The sequence below is a fragment of the Penaeus vannamei genome, chromosome 35 (assembly GCF_042767895.1).
Source record: "Penaeus vannamei isolate JL-2024 chromosome 35, ASM4276789v1, whole genome shotgun sequence".
NCBI lineage: Eukaryota > Metazoa > Arthropoda > Malacostraca > Decapoda > Penaeidae > Penaeus > Penaeus vannamei.
The window spans coordinates 23559344-23574343 of NC_091583.1; the positions used below are offsets into that span (position 1 = coordinate 23559344).

At 39.5% G+C, this 15000-nt stretch overlaps 2 protein-coding genes across 4 annotated transcripts in view; one reads left to right on the forward strand and one right to left on the reverse strand.

Moving 5' to 3' along the window:
• Positions 1-9863, forward strand: part of LOC113811452 (uncharacterized) — a 23450-nt gene extending 13587 nt beyond the window's left edge. Inside the window, exons 2-7 of one of the 2 annotated variants that reach the window (XM_070114316.1) lie at positions 4056-4786; positions 5197-5373; positions 7366-7467; positions 7910-8017; positions 8144-8543; positions 9063-9863. In XM_070114316.1, coding sequence (XP_069970417.1) covers positions 4154-4786; positions 5197-5373; positions 7366-7467; positions 7910-8017; positions 8144-8543; positions 9063-9334 — 1692 coding nt within the window. In that variant the 5' untranslated portion in view covers positions 4056-4153 and the 3' untranslated portion in view covers positions 9335-9863. Of the gene's footprint in view, positions 1-4055; positions 4787-5196; positions 5374-7365; positions 7468-7909; positions 8018-8143 lie in introns of both variants that reach the window. The other variant, XM_027363190.2, reaches the window with a different exon arrangement.
• A 2433-nt stretch (positions 9864-12296) lies between these two features.
• Positions 12297-15000, reverse strand: part of Vdup1 (arrestin family protein Vdup1) — a 129055-nt gene continuing 126351 nt past the window's right edge. For both annotated transcript variants that reach the window (XM_070114319.1, XM_070114318.1), the window contains 2 exons: positions 14643-14828; positions 12297-14311 (listed from right to left, as the gene is read on the reverse strand). In XM_070114319.1, the coding sequence (XP_069970420.1) occupies positions 14138-14311; positions 14643-14828 (360 nt within the window). In that variant the 3' untranslated portion in view covers positions 12297-14137. The remainder of the gene's footprint in view (positions 14312-14642; positions 14829-15000) is intronic.

Below are 15000 nucleotides of genomic sequence, written 5' to 3' on the forward strand. Positions count from 1 at the left end.
CAAACCGCCCTCACCTGTTGCCACCCGACCCCGCTCCCCTCAATCCCACTCTCCACAGTCATTCGATCTACCCATCTATCCTTTTCTATCCCATCCGTCCTCTTCCCTTAAACCCGTCCTGACCACATGACCCGGGATTGCTCCACGTTCCTCCTGGCCAGATGAAAGCCGCCGTGGACGAGAGCGACCTGCTCGGGCGCCGGAGTTTCTCCAGGTTGGGAAGGGCGGCTTGTGAAGGCTGAGGACCCGGGGACCGACACTCAGTCGATCTGCTGGTTTCACTTTTATTTCTTTGCCCTTTTTCTTGTCGTTTCGTTTCGTCTTTCTTCTTGGAAATGGGGTCTTCTGATGGGCCATTTTCTCTTGCTGTTATCTTTTTTTCTCTCTTTTTTGTGCTTTCATTTTTATAAGTCCAGTGTCTGGGTGTCGTACATACCTTGCATACTGTCGTCTTCCGTGGCATGTTGAGATACGTTTCGTTTTTCATTTCATTTCTCTTCTGCTCGTGTCTACATCTGTATATATTATACTCTCTCTATATTATCTATCTATCTATGTTTATGCGTATATTATCTATTTTCATGTCTCTGTTCCATCAGTTTTCCACCTACCGGTCCCTTCTAAGCTTCCACCTACCGGTCCCTTCTTAGCATCATATCTACCACTCTCCGTCTCTTCCTTATCTATCTATTTCCCTTCATCCTTTCTTCCATCCTTCATTTTCTCCTTCGTTCCTTCACCCACGCTTCACTCTCACGGGAGGCTCAGCGGGTAACGAACCTGTGGCACATTTAATTGCGATGTTTCTTGCCTGGCTGTCGGCGATAGACTGCGGTGTAGGTAACGGTGTTTGGCGTTATTGTAACTGTCGTAGATTGTGTGTTATTGGCCGATATTGTTTATATTTTTTTAACTTTTTTATCTTTTACCGTAGAGATAGAATTAGTTTGATAGTTCTAGATACGAACATAGAGCGTAACAGATGTATATTGTAGATAGCGTACATATACTCTCGATAGATATTGTTGTTATATTAGGTTATAATACATGTTTTCTACGGTTTTCTTTTTCCCGTGAAAGTTAAATTTCAATGACATTTCAAGACATCTAACAGACATGAAAGAGACAATGAAGTTACTTGTTCAATAATGTTATTGCAGGATACGTACTTGTCAGCTAGCCAGACTTTTCTTGTAAGTCCTCATTCCACTCTCTCTCTCTCTCTCTCTCTCTCTCTCTCTCTCTCTCTCTCTCTCTCTCTCTCTCTCTCTCTCTCTCTCTTTCTTTCTTCTTCTTTCTTTCTTTCTTTCTTTCTTTCTCTCTCTCTCTCTCTCTCTCTCTCTCTCTCTCTTTCTTTCATTCCTTCTCTTTCTCTCTCTCTCTCTCTCTCTCTCTCTCTCTCTCTCTCCTCTCTCTCTCTCTCTCTCTCTCTCTCTCTCTCTCTTTCTCTCTCTCTCTCTCTCTCTCTCTCTCTTCTCTCTCTCTCTCTCTCTCTCTCTCTCTCTCTCTCTCTCTCTCTTCTCTCTCTCTCTCTCTCTCTCTCTCTCTCTCTCTCTCTCTCTCTCTCTCTCTCTCTCTCTCTCTTCTCTCTCTCTCTCTCTCTCTCTCTCTCTCTCTCTCTCTCTCTCCCTCTCTCTCTCATTCCCTCCCCGCTCTCTCTCATTCCCTCTCCCGCTCTCTCATTCCCTCTCCCGCTCTCTCATTCCCTCTCCCGCTCTCTCATTCCCTCTCCCGCTCTTTCATTCCTCCCCCGCTCTCTCTCTCCATCATTCCCTCCTCTCTCTCTCTCTCTCTCTCTCTCTCTCTCTCTCTCTCTCTCTCTCTCTCTCTCTCTCTCTCTCTCTCTCTCTCTCTCTCTCAATCTATCTTTCTATCTTTCTCTCTCTCTCAATCTATCTATCTATCTTTCTCCCTCTCCATCTTCAACCCTCTCCCTTTTTATACCTCTCCCTCCCCATCTCTCTCTCTCCTCTCTCCATCTCTCTCCCTCTTCATCTCTCTCGCTTTTCATCTTTCTCTCTCTCTCTTTCTCTTCCCCTCTCCATATCCCTCACCGGCAACACATTCCCCATAATTGGCACCGAAGCCACATCGCAATTGGCGAATCCAGCACATCTGCCTGCGTTCATTCCACGTCATTTAGAGTGAAGGCGGAGTGTGCGCGTTTGAATAGAAATAATTCGACCATCATTTCACTTGTGCTGAAACCGCCCCCGTAATCTGATCGTGAGAAATGAGGTGATATTTTTTTCAAAGGGGATATCGGTAGGGGATCGGTGATGTGTTTATTTTTGTTTATTATTTTTTTTTATTATTCCGCCGATTCTCTGAAGAAAAATACGATATGTTTTTGTTTTTTTTTCCGCACGACACGCTAACAGAAAAAAACGCGCGCGTATGAACACAACGGCTCATTCAATCACTCACAAGCACACACAAACCACTATGTTCACCCCCCTCCCCCCCAAAAAAAAAAATCACCGCAAATAACATATATTTGGACGGTACATCTCTCAAAGGAACCACCTGCTCGAGTCACAGGCGGCCTGGCAGAGCGATCATGAAAACTTTTAAGGACCGTCATTCGCAGGTGCTTACGAGCTGTGACGTCACGGCCGTTCAGTGGAGTGGGCGGGGCTAACGGGTCACGTGACCGGCGTTTTCGAAAGGCCATGTACGCATGCCTGTAAATATGAGGGATCTGTGAGCATCATTAAGGTAGATAATTGCTGACATTATCGTCATTGTCACTAGTTTGATTTATCAGTAATTATGTTTAGGACTTAGGACTAATATTATTATCATATTAGTAATGATAAGAATGATAGTGATGGAAATGATAATAATATTGATAACAATGATAATAATGATCATTGCCATTCTTGATATTATTATCATTATTACATTTACTATCATTATTACTAGTATTATTATTATCATTATTATTATCTTCATCAGCATACATCATCATCATCATCTTCATTTTTACCATCACCATCATTATCATTGTTATCATCACCATCACCCTTATTGTTGTTATTGTTGCTTGTTGCCCTTGTTAGAAGCCCTCGTACAGTATTACACGAAACTGTTTGTAGTTACGGAGCACCAAGCACAGAAATAGAATAACTGCTATGATTTACAACACTTGAAAGAATACATATGTATGCACACATATGCACACATACACACGAGCGCGAGCACAAATATATATACAACTATATATATATACGCGCGCACACACACACACACACACACATATATATGTATATATGTACATATGCATGTATACATACATATGTATGTGTGTGTGTGTATACATATGCATATAGACATACACATATGTGTGTGAAATGTCAGACAGACAGATGTACAGACAAACAGATATATAGTCGTGATTCAACAGACAGAGATGTAATCTGATCTAATCCGAGCAGACTCGTCGAAGAAAACACAACCCAATTTGCAAATCACGGTCGAGTTGCGAAAGGCCGTCTGTTCACGATTCGATAACTTCACGTCGAGGGTGAAAGTTCGAAGCCTCAGGAAACGGCACGAAGACGGGGTGACGGAGCGGGGGTCACGCTGCCTCGTCACCCTGAGTGTCGGAGAACACTTTCAGTTTTGCTGTTTATAGTCTAGTTTTCTTGGTTGGTGCGTCTTTTTTTGTATGTGTGGATGAGTGTCTTGGTTGAAAGGGAAAGGTTTCGTTGAAATTGTTGCAAGATGAAACATACCCGTGGAGATTTCTTGTGTGTGTGTGTGTGTGAGAGAGAGAGAGAGAGAGAGAGAGAGAGAGAGAGAGAGAGAGAGAGAGAGAGAGAGAGAGAGAGAGAGAGAGAGAGAGAGAGAGAGAGAGAGATTGATATAAACAGACATGTATATGTATTGGAAACAAAGATTCTAGCCTATATATATATGCCTGCATATTATTTTAATCATTGCATTTCGTACGTGCGGAAAACGTTTCGTTTATTTACCATTTAATTAAGGTTATGAATCGCAAGTGTTTGTGGTGGGATATGTATTCTCATTTTTTGTCTTTCCCCTTCCAGGTTTTGACAGACGGATAGCGGAAATAATATATCTGACAAATCTCACTAAGTGATTGTGATAATGGATTTATGAATGTGATTACGAAAACAGCATAACCATGAGTTTCAAAACGTTTCATATCGCACTGGCTGTCCTGTTAGCACTCCTGCCGAACCAAATCGCATCACAGGACAACGTCTTGCCCTCGCGACCTGGGGGATTGCTGGCGTCCTCAGGCGGTCCTGTGAATGGACACGCCGTAGGACCTATGGATGAGGTAGTTCACCTGAAACTACGACCAGATGAAGTTGAAGGATTCGTTAACGGTCCTACCGGCACGTCTGTCCTGACCGAGGAGAGACAGCAGGGCCTAGAGGACAAGGCGAATGTGAGGTACGTGAACGGACCGACGTCGACGTCAGTGGAGGCCGAAGAGAACAGGCAGAGAGCTGGTGGCCAAGACGCCTTCGTCGGCGGTCCTGTGGACGCGTCAGGACCGCCTGGGGAGAGCCAGCCTGGTCAACAAGGACCTTTCGTCAACGGCCCCACGGGGACGTCTGTTGCTCTCGAGGAGGGGCTGCGCCTGCCGGAGGAAGGTCGCGTCGTCGTCAACGGCCCGACGGGCATCTCGGTGGAGGCGGAGGAGAACCAGCAGAGGCTCGAAGAGGACGGGATCGTCAGCGCCTCCAATGCTCAGAAGAACCGAGGGAGAATATCGGCAAATCCTGAAGAAGCCGATGTCAACCAAAAGGTGAACCATTTTAGACCAGTGAACAAGGGAATATTTTAGTTCGTGCCCTATATTGCTTACTTCACTTTTACTTCTCTGATTGAATTAATGCATTAGACTTGCTGATATTTAATGTACATCAGTGCACAAGTACTTACACAAAAATGCATGTATGTGAAATGCATATTGACCCACAATCAAGTCAAGTAGATCCCGCAGCGCGTCATCAAGCTATCCGACCTTGACATCAATCACTCGGGTAATATTATGCATCACCACCGCGGGATGAATGGCATTCCTAGTTATCAGTATACGACAAAAAACTACTCGAAACATATATTAAAGGATCGAATTGCTCAGAAATGTTGGACCGTTGTATTACTCACAGTTAAAGCTTTGATCAAAATTAAACTCGCTTAATTTCCCCCCAGATACCTTCCGGACTCTACCATGACACCACAGACTGGTCGACGGATTCCAAGCACTGGAACTACAAGGCGGGCGAGTGGTCCCTGGTCTACCTCCCGGACAAGGACCACCAAGCCCTTCCCGCACACGAGATCCCGGGGCCCTCGCTGGTCGTCGTCACCGAAGACGTCCTGAAGAAGGTGACCAATTGAGAATGTCTTGTGCGTAGCATACGGCGATGGTGGGGATATCTATACGTACTTTTACTCGTTCAGCTTGTGCTTGTCTGGTGGTGATGCGAGGTATTGTGAAAGTTCTGGTGGTGAATGTTTGTCATGTGATGTGATGTATGAGCATGGTGACAGGGGCGCTAGTGAGTTTTTTTTATTCTAAGCCAAGATGGAAGGAGCTTCTGGTAGAGTAAGTTCAGCCCTAAAACACCATGGGTCCGCAGTTTAGGATGAAATTCTCCCATGATCAGGTGTCAGTAACCGGAGGGAGGTGGGAGGAGAGGGATGGAAGTGGGTAAGGGATGCTGCGTTTCAGAGCGAACAAACTCCGCGTTATCTGCTGCTTCCCGGATGCGATGAGAGTGTCAGATGTTCAAGCAGATGGAGGAAGTTGCAGAATGGAGTTTAAGTTAGAGGATTGATGAAAGACAGACCCCTGGCATCTTTATTGTTTTATACTTACCCTGACAGTCTATTCACCTAAAGGATATTAAGTGAATATGATAATAGACGTAATGAAATGTATAACTGAGAGAATAATGACTTTCGAACACAAGATATGTAATTATATCTCTTGTGAAGATATTCATTTCTTTACATTTATCCCTACAAACCTCCCAGCACCTGCACGTCCAAGTCTCACGTTCACAGTTTCATGGAAGTGAACGCAGCAGCCTTCACACGTGTACACAGGCTCTTCGCATGAAATTCCGCTGAGCGCCCGCCCTCGCCGCCCGTAACGCCCAACCGCACCGCGACGGCCACTAGCAGGCCTTCCCACGATTTACGAGAACCGTGTGTCAGTGAGGCTGGCCGGCGAACCGAGGCCACAGACGAACTGCAAGCAAGCACCCGGTCCTTGCCATCTTGAACAACTACGTCAGACTGTTTTAACATGGGATTGACATTTCCTCTTGGGCTAACCCCTTCCCCCTTTGGTTGACCTCCCTCTCCTCTCCTCCCCCTTCCCTCCACACATAATTGCGCAGACATACTCGAACGCACCCTTTTGAGTCGACTATTCGTTCCATTTTCAGGTTTCTTATTGAAATGTTAATGACTTTATATATAATTCAGAGGGTAAGAATCATTACAATCTTCGTGGTATATTTCCCAGTAAACCATCAGCCATCTACTCCTCAAAAACCTGTCGTATTGATCCACACAGTCTCTCCTCAACAGCTTATATCAACATCATCGTTAACGTGGAGTGCCATCAGATTTCCAAGCTTCAATTAACCTCACAGCTTGGTTCTAGATTTACGTGTACGAATTGCCCTATGAGTTTGGTTCTAAATTATATGTATATTTATGACAGAACTGCAAGAAGCTTAGTAATTACATCCCTTATATGTTAGGCATTAACCTAACAACCCGTATCACGTATCACTACGGACGTGACAGAACTAAGTGGGTTATGGAATCTTCCACGGAGGAAACTGACACTACGTCGTTGTTCTTAAAGTACGAAAGAGAGTAAATAAATTTTTAAAATACAATGAGTATTTTCTTGTTGTTGCATAATCCCTTGCTCAAAAATTAAATCGTATAATTTCCTTGAAAATTATACTTCGTAGTATGACTTTTGCATAACAATTAATTATTATTTCGTCAGCAGAATTATTTTCTACTGCGTATAGAAGCAGTATAAGTATGGTTGTGGTATGTTTTATATCTACGAGTAATTAGACATTTGATTTGGTATTTGTATAGGTGTTAGAATCAATGCCGGGACATGTAAAGAAAAAATAACAAAAAAATAATTATCAGAGAAAATTTTCACGGTAATAACAGTATCAATTAAATAATTTTTCTTTGAACCTTTTTAATTCTTTTGCCACAACTTATATGATTAATAGAAAACGTCTCCCATTCGCATGTATTACTGTAATAACTTGACCCCCATTTCCCAGTATCCCGCATGTACAGGTGTGCATCCACTAACAAGTGTCCCATCCGCAGGTGTACGTCAGACGAAAGGTAGTTGGCCTGAGTCAAGTGCTGTTCCACTTTCGGTATTTCCTCAGCACTAGTGAAGACCTTAATGAGGTACCCATCCTGAAGGTGGGTGATGTCTCTCGTTTTTGTTATTATCTGATTATTTTGTTGAATGTAGGAATGTTATCGAAAATGCTTTTTTTTGGGGGGGTGAGGGAGGGGGGGTTGGCAGTGTATCTCATTATCATGATGTTAACACTTTTTTTCTTTTTTTAATTCCTTTTTTTTTAGCGTTCTCTCTTTATTTTTCCCGAGTTCACTCTCGCTCCCTCTCCCATTCACTCTTTCTCGGTCTCTCCGTACCTCCCTCCCTCTCCCTCTCCCTCCCTTTCTCTCTCTCTCTCTCTCTCTCTCTCTCTCTCTCTCTCTCTCTCTCTCTCTCTCTCTCTCTCTCTCTCTCTCTCTCTCTCTCTCTCTCTCTCCAAAAATTCATTGATAAAAAACAACAATACATGAGAAGTTCTATGCCATTTCTTGCATTGGTTTACCCAGTTACCCTTACTTGCAGGTGTACCTCGTCCAAGGAAACACCAGCAAGCTTCTGTCCGACAACTTACAGTCACATGGAGCCTGGCAGGACAGCAATTTATCTTTGGACGTTTCTGGAACTTTCGAGGTGACTTTATATATACGAAGTAGGATATAAGATAGTGGTAATTGTGTACATCAATGGTGTAATTTGGTTATGTATCGGGGGAACCGTTTGTTTATGTTAATGTATTTCATGTCATTTCAATTTCAGATAATTTTTGAGGGAAGACTGATGAAAAAAGGTAATGAGATAGCTTTGGATGACATCACAATCCGTGGAGTAGGAACTGGCGATGGAGAAGCGGGCTCAGATGACCAGCAGGAATACGACGTGGAATCTTCAGGAACTAGTCCGGATGAAGCTGGAAGGAATGAGACCGTCGCAAATTCGACAGCCGTTGGCAATGAAACTTCAGGCGCTGGTGATGAGACCGACCAAGGTACCGCAGAACCAGAGACTAACACTGAAGTTCCGCAAAATGCGACGGAAGAAGTTGAAGGGAGTGTGACGGAGGCACCGGTCGCCACTGGGGATTCAGAAGTAGAAAGCAATGCCACTGATATTCCCATAGATCTGCCGGGAATTACTGAAGGCGAGGGGTTGAATCAAGGTACTGAAAACAGTTCATTAGTCACAGTTTCCGTTGATAACATCTCGAGCGCTCCAGGTAATGACAGCATAACAGATAATGCCACTGAGTCTGCGCTAAACGAGACAGCAACCGTCACTCCTGCACCAGATAGTGTCGAGAATAATACTGAGGAAGCGTCGCAGGATCCCCTCGCTGTTAACGCCACAGTTGAAGTACCGGAAAATGAGAACATGACTTTGTCAATAACTGATTTCCCTGTTAATGCTACCGAACTTCCCGAGACTAATGCAACGATAACATCTAACGGTACAGAATTTGTTAACGAGACGTTTAGCCCGGTTAATGCCACAGTAGAACCCTCAGTAGATCCTCAGTTCACCCCAGGAGTTGAAGGTAATGGCAGTGTATTTTCCAGTACCCCGGTGACTAGCTTCATTACCGAGTTTCCCCCACCTCACGGACCACCGACAGACATCATTACAGACCCGTACAGTCCCATTAACACAACAGTAATGACGAATTTCACTACCCCTTCAGGCAGTGCCAGTACAGGAGATGCTGCTATTCTCGCCGGAGATGATATTACTTCGAGCTCATGGGGAATGTTCAAGATCTTCCTGGTCATCTGCGTGCTGGGAGTGGCAGCTCTGGGCTTCCTGTACTGGCGAAAACGCCGTCAGCAAGATGACGAGATCCCTGTATTCACCAGGTCGTCCCACGCAGACTACCATAACCCGACCTTTTCACCGGATGACGACTCCAGCTTTGCCTCACAAGGAACGAGGCATAATTACAAATCCTTTGATTAATCAGAGGGGGGCTGTCTTCCTGTAACAAGTCTAGGAAGATTAGGCTACGGGTTAGGACGTTGTGAGGTTATCAGGGAGTGCTGTACTTAGGATGCCCAGTGGAATTGGCTGCTGAACCTTTGATTGGAATTCCGTTGTGCCATTGACCATGACAGTGAGCCTAGTCACCATGTTATGCTCTGCACGAAAAATAATGAAGTCTGTAATGTCATGGGTGTATTTTTTCTTTCGAAAAACAGACAAACTGTGCCTCCAGACTAAGTTTAATAGAGTGAGAGAGAGAGTGTGTGTGTGTGAGAGAGAGAGAGAGAAAGAGAGAAAGGGAAGGGAGGGTAAAAGAGGACGGAAACAGTGTGGGAAAGTGTGTGTGTGTGTGTGTGTTTGTCGTTTTTCTGTTTGTCTGCCGATACTGCTTAAGTGACAGCATTAAGCGTGAATGAACTTCATGACTGAGAGAGAAATGAGTGATAAAAATTAGTGTATATAGTTAGGGAGAGATGGTACTAGTAAAAATATAGATATATACAACTTTGTTAGTATCATTCTATATAAACATTATAACTGAAGGTTTAAGTCATGACATTGTGACGCGATAAGAGATCTATGCAGAGGCCACATGTTATGTCGATTTTATGAAAAACGAAAAAGAACAGCGTTCCGTTTCTTTGTTTTGTTTTAAATTGAAAGTTCGTGTTTCCTAAAATGAATGCTTCTATATAAGTATATGTGTACATGGATATGGAAAATATACTTACACATATATAACACACACACACATGTATATGTATATATATAAGAATTCGATTCTGAGTAGAAAGTCGCCTCTATACCCGCATTCTTTTTGTAGTAGATCTTTAGAAATATATTTATCAAGTGTTATGACATTGCAGAATTACGTGAGGAGGTATAAGAAAGAGGGAGATTAATCTCATTATTGCAGCTTGGTGAAATGGTGTCTTTTCAATCAGATTTGAAAAAAATATGTTTATCATGTTGGTATCCATTATAAAATTCACCAAGTTTATAAGAGTACAGCAAGACTGTAATCGACTAAAAAGTAAAGTGACAACATTTATCTAACATCACCTGTGCCCTGTTTTGAGACTGATGTTTCTAACACATGTCTTGTGCAATTTCCTAAGCTCACCTCACACATGAAGTAATCCCAAGAATACATTTGTGGAGAGAACATTTTCTATTCAGAATCACATGTAACTTGAGGCACACCGAATATGTGTGTCTTTATATATATAAATATATAATATATCATATTTAGATACATACATACATACATACATATATATATATATATATATATATATATATATATATATATATATATATATATATATATGTATATATATATATATATATGTATATATATATATATATATATATATATATATATATATATATATATATATATATATATATATATGCATACACACACACACACACACACACACACACACACACACACACACACACACACACACACACACACACACACACACACACACACACACACACACACACACACACACACACACACACACACACACACACACACACACACACACACACACACATGCACTAAAAATGTGTGTGTGCGTTATATATATATACATACATACATATATATATATATATATATATATATATATATATATATATATATATATATATATATATATATATATATATATATATATATATATATATATATATATATATATATATATATATATATATATATATATATATATATGTACATATATACATATATATATGTACATATATACATATATATATGTATATGTATATATGACCATATAAGAGCAAATTATAAACTGGTATGTATGAGTGTACATAAACAATAATACTATGAAACTAAATCATACAGACAGGGATCATGAAGTAGGATGGAAGTTGTAAAGAGCTAAATCAATACCTGATAGGTTGTTTTATTTTAAGACTGTCATGGTTTAGGTTACCATAGTCATGTGGCTATGTTATTAAAACTTGATATTCATGAAATTACTGAAAGAGTGAAGATGATTTTGATTTAAAAGCTGTTTGGCCGTATTCCTAAGATATTCTTCTTTTGCTTTTGTACATCTGCAACACTTAAGAGTGGCAAAGGCTAACTCTACAAAATACACATTATTCAGATTTTATCTTATGTAATGCATTGATTATGGCTGAGTCAGAACATGCCTGCTCTTAACTGTTACTTCATCTTATGATTTCTTTGTCTTACTGAATTAATGTAATACTTGTAAATATCTAAAAATGTATTACAGCTCATCAAAACTTGTTTCTTGTATAAATTAGATGGTATTCCAGAAGTTACAGGGCATATGAGGTAATTTTTTTCATGTTTTTGGATTACAGTGTTTCCAAACATTGGAAAATAAAAACATAAACAGAATACTAGACAATTTTTTCACATATTTTTAAAATGTATCTTTTCAGACTCTATCTTCTTTTTTAATAATGAAGGATTAAGGCCTAACCATGTGCATAATAAACTATATGAATTATATCTCATATTCTTGCTTGCCAGATATATATTACATATTCTGATCATTTGTTCAATAAATATTTATTACAACATTATTTGTTTCTTTACCATTGTACTTGATAGGTAAGAATATGCATTCAGGCAATACTACACATTACATCTACGTAGTATTTGGTTATAAGCAAACAAAAAATATCTTTCACTAATCAAATATTCATTAAAAATAGCCTATGTTTCACTTTTAGGTACAGGTTCCATTTTTCATATATAGCAAATCCAGTTTAGAGAATGTTAAGGTCTTCACCTAAGAAGGAAATATGATATATGCATGAACACAAGAAATAATTTTCTTATAAAATCTAAGCTTTGTGACAAGATAAATGTTATATCTTCTATTATTTCACTATAATACAGAGGTTAACCCACAAAATAATAATGTTTTTGTCTTTACATTTTATTAGAAATACATTAACTATGACAAATTTATACATGGAAGAAAAAAGTTATACTGGTGACATGCCAGCTCTTGGACATTTTTGCAGGAGTGTATGTTATGACATACTATATGTGCTGTCCCACGATGCATTACACCAGCCCGAGTCATTATGGCACCATAGATTATTGACTGAGCTAGCATACATGTGTGAAGGGGGACACAGAGGGCCTAAATGTGGCTTTGGGTGAGATGAATAAAAGTTATCTTAAATTTCATAGGGGAAAGCCACATGAAATGTACATGGTAAATATATATAATCATTTAAAAGCTTAAGAGCTGGATTTTGAGCAATGTACTTTCTGCAAATTTGGTCCCTTCATTTCTATCAATTTGATATCTATACTCACCCAAAAGCACACTCTTCCTAAAGATGTGAAGGGTATGTGGGTGACAGCCTAAAAGATAGTGCAATGGAGCAAACCATATCTATGCTGACTGTTAACATGTTAACATAGACATTCATATGAAATGCCTTGTAATAAACTGATCATTAAAGTAATTTACAAGGCAGTATACATTACTAAACTGTGGTATAAATCACCTCATAGCTATAATTGCTTAATTCTGTCTGCCTATACAGAATTTCTATTACCAACCACAAACATGTCAGCATACTTAATTAAAGGAACCACTATGTATAACCTTTCACAATAAATACATCAAACTGGAAAAGACATTTCCTTGACAAGATTACTCACTTTGAGCTTTAGGATCCCTTTTCCAAAGAAGAGGATCCCACTTACAACATTAATAAAGTAACACCAGCAAGCATCCTTTAATCATCTTTGTGTCTTAATGCATAATTTGAGTAATTTGTCTGTTAATTAATCCTGCTCTTGCTTTTTCATACCTGCATGAAATTCAAAAAAATTCATTCATATGAAAAACTGAAAACAGTATCTGTAAGATTAATGAATACTATTCGGAAACAAAGAAACTATTCTCAAATCAAGAATGATAACTATGATAACTATTTATAGATAAGAATGACTTGTGCATTAGTGAAAGTTACATCAAACTAATGGAAAGATTGTCACCATAAAGAATAAAGCACTTTTTGCAATGCAAAAAGGCAAAGCATTCTTTTGCATGAAGCTGGTGAGAAGCGTGAAACCCTTCCATGTCATATCTTTATCCAGGTTTACTTTTTCATATATACATAGATGAAATATTTAAAAAATAGACAAAATCACATTTTAAATATCATTGTTAGTTATGACAAAATGTGATATCAATAAACACAAATGATAATGCAAGTTTCACTGGATTAAGATAATTCTGAAGAGTGTTGTGAGTGCTTTCTTAGACTCAAGTTCACCTAAGAACATGAGGGTGAAAGACAGTACTTGAATATGTAAACAAAATGATATAGTAATGACACTAAAGTTAAATGAATCTCTGTGATATTATAGCTCTTCACTATAGGCTGTCAAGATGTTTTATTCTCTTTGATTTCAGTGTGAATTTCAATTATATATGAAAATTATTTCATACAACTGAGATAAAATTCATTGGTAAAAATAGATGGTTCTATAACTGGGTATTATTGTTAAAAAGCTACAACTATAATGCAACCTTAACGTCTCTTATACACATTATCATAAGTTCTCCAGAATCACACTGTAATTTCACTTTTTTGTCAATCACTCATCAAGACAACAGAGATTAGATGTTTTCACCATTTTTTTTTACCCTCTTCAAAGTCATGGGATGGTTTAAAAAGTGATAAAGAGAGGGGAGCTGAGCACCTTCCTCCACTGGTTATGTATCGTTCACACTTCCATTATTCAAATGTCTTCTCCTCAAGCCATGGTCTGAAGATAGGGAGATTACTTGGGTACTGGGCTCCCTTTTTCTTCTTCAAAGTTCCGTCAGTGTTGCGATAAGGGTAGGTGGCCATCATGATGGGCAGCTGCAATTTGATGTCCTTCTCCAGATTGTTTGGTTCAATGATGAACTGAAACAGAATAAAATTTGGAATAATATTTTCATAAAGCACATTCTAACCAAACACTTTTAATTCTTACATCTGCATACTAATATTTGAATGAATTCTGGTCAGTCTATTTACTGCTTATAAAGAATCATGATAGACTTACAAACGTCTACATCATGATCTTTCTCTTTATACTCAAAGGGCTACAACTCATAACTTGTACTACTGCACAGAAAAGTGGCAATTTTACAAATCATGTGGCATATTGTCCTTTTCACTACTTCCACATACGGCAAACAATAAGATCAGGTTTTCTATGATTCTATATATACCATAAGAAAGTGCTACTCACAAAGACATCATATTGTATCCTGATGAGATGACATCCTCGAAGATTTGTTGGTGGCAGAGGTGGTACATATAGCTGTTCATATTTCCAGTCATCTGTGTCATTGGATTTAATCTTGCCACGGCTCACTGAAGACAGCTCTCTTGTCTCGGTTTGGACCACCTTGTTCTTGGATATGTATTGAATTGTCTGCAAGAATACCAATGATTAATATAGTTCCCATTACAAGAATTTTCACAAATTAGGGAATATCATCTTATGTGAAAATCATATATCAATTTTTAAAAATCTAGTCAATATATGAGAGATATTCCCTTTCAATAAAAACATTCACATTCTTTGCGTCAATTTGATACAGACA